Below are 2687 nucleotides of genomic sequence, written 5' to 3' on the forward strand. Positions count from 1 at the left end.
TTTGACACTATGTTCTTCCAAAACACATTGCCCTAGTGAAAGAAAAAGGAGCCCTGGTAGTTCAGTGGCTAAAGTGCTCAGCTGCTAACCAAAAGGTTGGTGGTTTGAGCTTACCAGCCACTCTGTGGGAGAAAAATAAGGCAGTCTGCTTCCATAAAGATTTACAGGTTTGGAAACCCTATGGGGCAATTCTACGTGTCTTTATGAGTTGGACTCTACTCAGTAGTTTTGGTTTGTTTTCATTAGGTGTTGTCAAGTCGATTCCAACTTGTAGCGACCCTATGTACAACAGAAAAAAACACTGCCCAGTCCTGGGCATCCTTGCTATGCTTACAATCCTTGCTATGCTTGAGCCCATCATTGTAGCCACTGTGTCAATCCATCTCATTGAGGGTCTTCCCACTTTTCTCTGACCTTCCACTTTAATGATCATGATATCCTTCTCCAGGGATGGGTCCTTTCTGACAACATGACCAAAGTAGGTGAGATGAAGCCTGGCCATTCTTACTTCTAAGGAGCATTCTGGTTTTGGGTTTAGTTTAGTGAGAGAAATAGTAATGACTGTGTGACTTAAGTTTGTGACAATTTTTTGGTCCCCATGGAAGTTGAGTCACATTAACAAGTCCCCTTTGCACTTACTCTCAATTGAAGCTCACTTTACTCTTTAGGGAAAATTCCAGATAATTATTTCTGTAGACTCTTAAAGGTAAGTCTTGGCTAGCTTACAAAAAACCAAAAAAGCCAAACTCACTGCTTGCTCATAGCATTGCCCAGTCTTCCTTCTGAGGAGTGGCTGGTTAGTTTGAACCACCAGCCCTTTGGTTAGCAGTCAAATGCCTTAGGCACTACACCGCCAGAGCTCCTAGCTAAAGAAAAATAAAAGTAGTGATGTTGTAGTGAAGCCTTTCTAGGCCATAAAGTACAGTTTAGAAAACTCTTATAGCCTTATGGTTTTTCAGCTGACTTGCCCCTTTTCTCCAGGAGGAATGTCCTCTATAGGATAGTTGGCCTATTTTTACATAAATCTGTTGTGTCTTGGTATTTTTGTTTGTTTGTTAACTTGAAGGAGTCACAAGTTTAGATTGCAGGTTTAGATTCCACTTTTAGCTACAACCTCCTCTTCTGTGTACCTATAAAGTAAATGCCATGTAAATAGGAACCCAGGATAGGGTTACTTGTTCTCAAAAGGTCATGTACTGACTGCAGTTGCTGAGTAAGTGTTCTTGCATCTAAGGATGTTTGTAACAGTTGTTTTTCCATTTATTTCTGCAGAGTGTAGTGAAGCTGATGAGAGGACTGCTACACTGCATGATCAGACAGGTATGACTGTTGACAGCTTCCTTTCTAATAAAAGCACATTGTAATAGGATCTCTACCCCTTATAGAATGTTTATAACTTTCATTTTTTAAATTTCACAAATAGTGTACACAATTTTATAAAATTTGGAAAATCAAGGAGAAAAATCTCACCCAGTGGAATGTTTCCAAACTTTTTTTTCCTCTAAACAATTTTTTAACATGTTTCATCATTACTGTACATGAAATTATATGTAATTGGGTGAAAGATAATGTAAGTCTATAAGCCCTTGACTGAAAACCTTGGGGCCAGATAAACTTTAGAATACAGAATTTTTAAGATTTTAAAATGGTAGCACAGTACACATGCCATATATTAACTTATGCTTCCAGTGAGTCCAGGACAGTACTCTTATCAAAAAATGAATATCTCTGTAGGGAAATATTCATATTCACACCAAGTAGCATAAATGTTGTTGTTAATTGCCATAAAGTTGATTCTCACTCACGATGACTCCATGTGTGCAGAGTAGAACTGCTCCATAGGGTTTTGAATGCTGTGACCTTTCAGAAGCAGACCGTGAGGTCTTCCTACTGAGGTGCCTCTGGGTAGGTTTGAACTGCTAACCTTTTGGTTAGTAGTCAAGAACTTAACTGTTTGTGACACCCAGGGACTCCAGTGGAATAAATACAGACAATAAAGTAGCTCCATGTAAAGTTGAATCAGATTTTGCTACAAATGAATTTTGGTGCAAAGTTCAGGGGGTGAAAACACCTTTCTAACTGTTTTAGACTTTAGGATCAAAAACTTGTAGCTTGTTCTTGGAGCAGTTTGCATTTTCCTGACCTTGGGTTGAGCATTCTTTAATGTATAGATTGAAAATTTGCATTTCCTCTTCTGAGAATTGCCTGTCATATCTTTGCCTGTTTGGGTTGTCTCTTATGGGTAAGGCATTTGGCTGCTAACCAGAAGGTGGGTGGTTCAAATCTACCAGCTGTTCTGGGAGGAAGGTAACACAATCTACTTCTCTGAAGATTTACAGCCTTGGAAACTCGATGGGGGTCTCTATGTGTTAGAATGGACTCTATGGCAGTGGGTTTGATTTCTTTGGTTTTGTGCATTATATAAAAAAAAAAACCTCACTGCTGTCGAGTTGGTCCCGACTCATCCATTATGGATATTAATATTTTTCATATGTACTGCAAATGTTTTTCTAGGAGTCTATCATTTATTCTTTAAGTTTATGATATTTTTTCATACAAAAATGGTTTTACTTTTTCCTAGGAGATCTTAAAGCATGCTGCACATATTGAATCTGAGCTGTATTTTCTTGAGATCAAGATTATTTATATAGATAGATAGATAGATAGATAGATAGATAGATAGATTG

General features: G+C 38.2%; 1 protein-coding gene across 1 annotated transcript in view; it reads left to right on the plus strand.

The window, feature by feature from the left end:
- PHKA1 (phosphorylase kinase regulatory subunit alpha 1) overlaps positions 1–2687 on the plus strand; it is a 414257-nt gene that overhangs the window by 11028 nt on the left and 400542 nt on the right. The window contains exon 3 of the mRNA XM_007958330.1: positions 1273–1320. Within this exon, the coding sequence (XP_007956521.1) occupies positions 1273–1320 (48 nt within the window). The remainder of the gene's footprint in view (positions 1–1272; positions 1321–2687) is intronic.

This window comes from Orycteropus afer, unplaced genomic scaffold (assembly GCF_000298275.1).
Source record: "Orycteropus afer afer isolate SDZICR_OR568_19922 unplaced genomic scaffold, OryAfe1.0 scaffold00926, whole genome shotgun sequence".
In the NCBI taxonomy this organism is placed as follows: Eukaryota; Metazoa; Chordata; class Mammalia; order Tubulidentata; family Orycteropodidae; genus Orycteropus; species Orycteropus afer.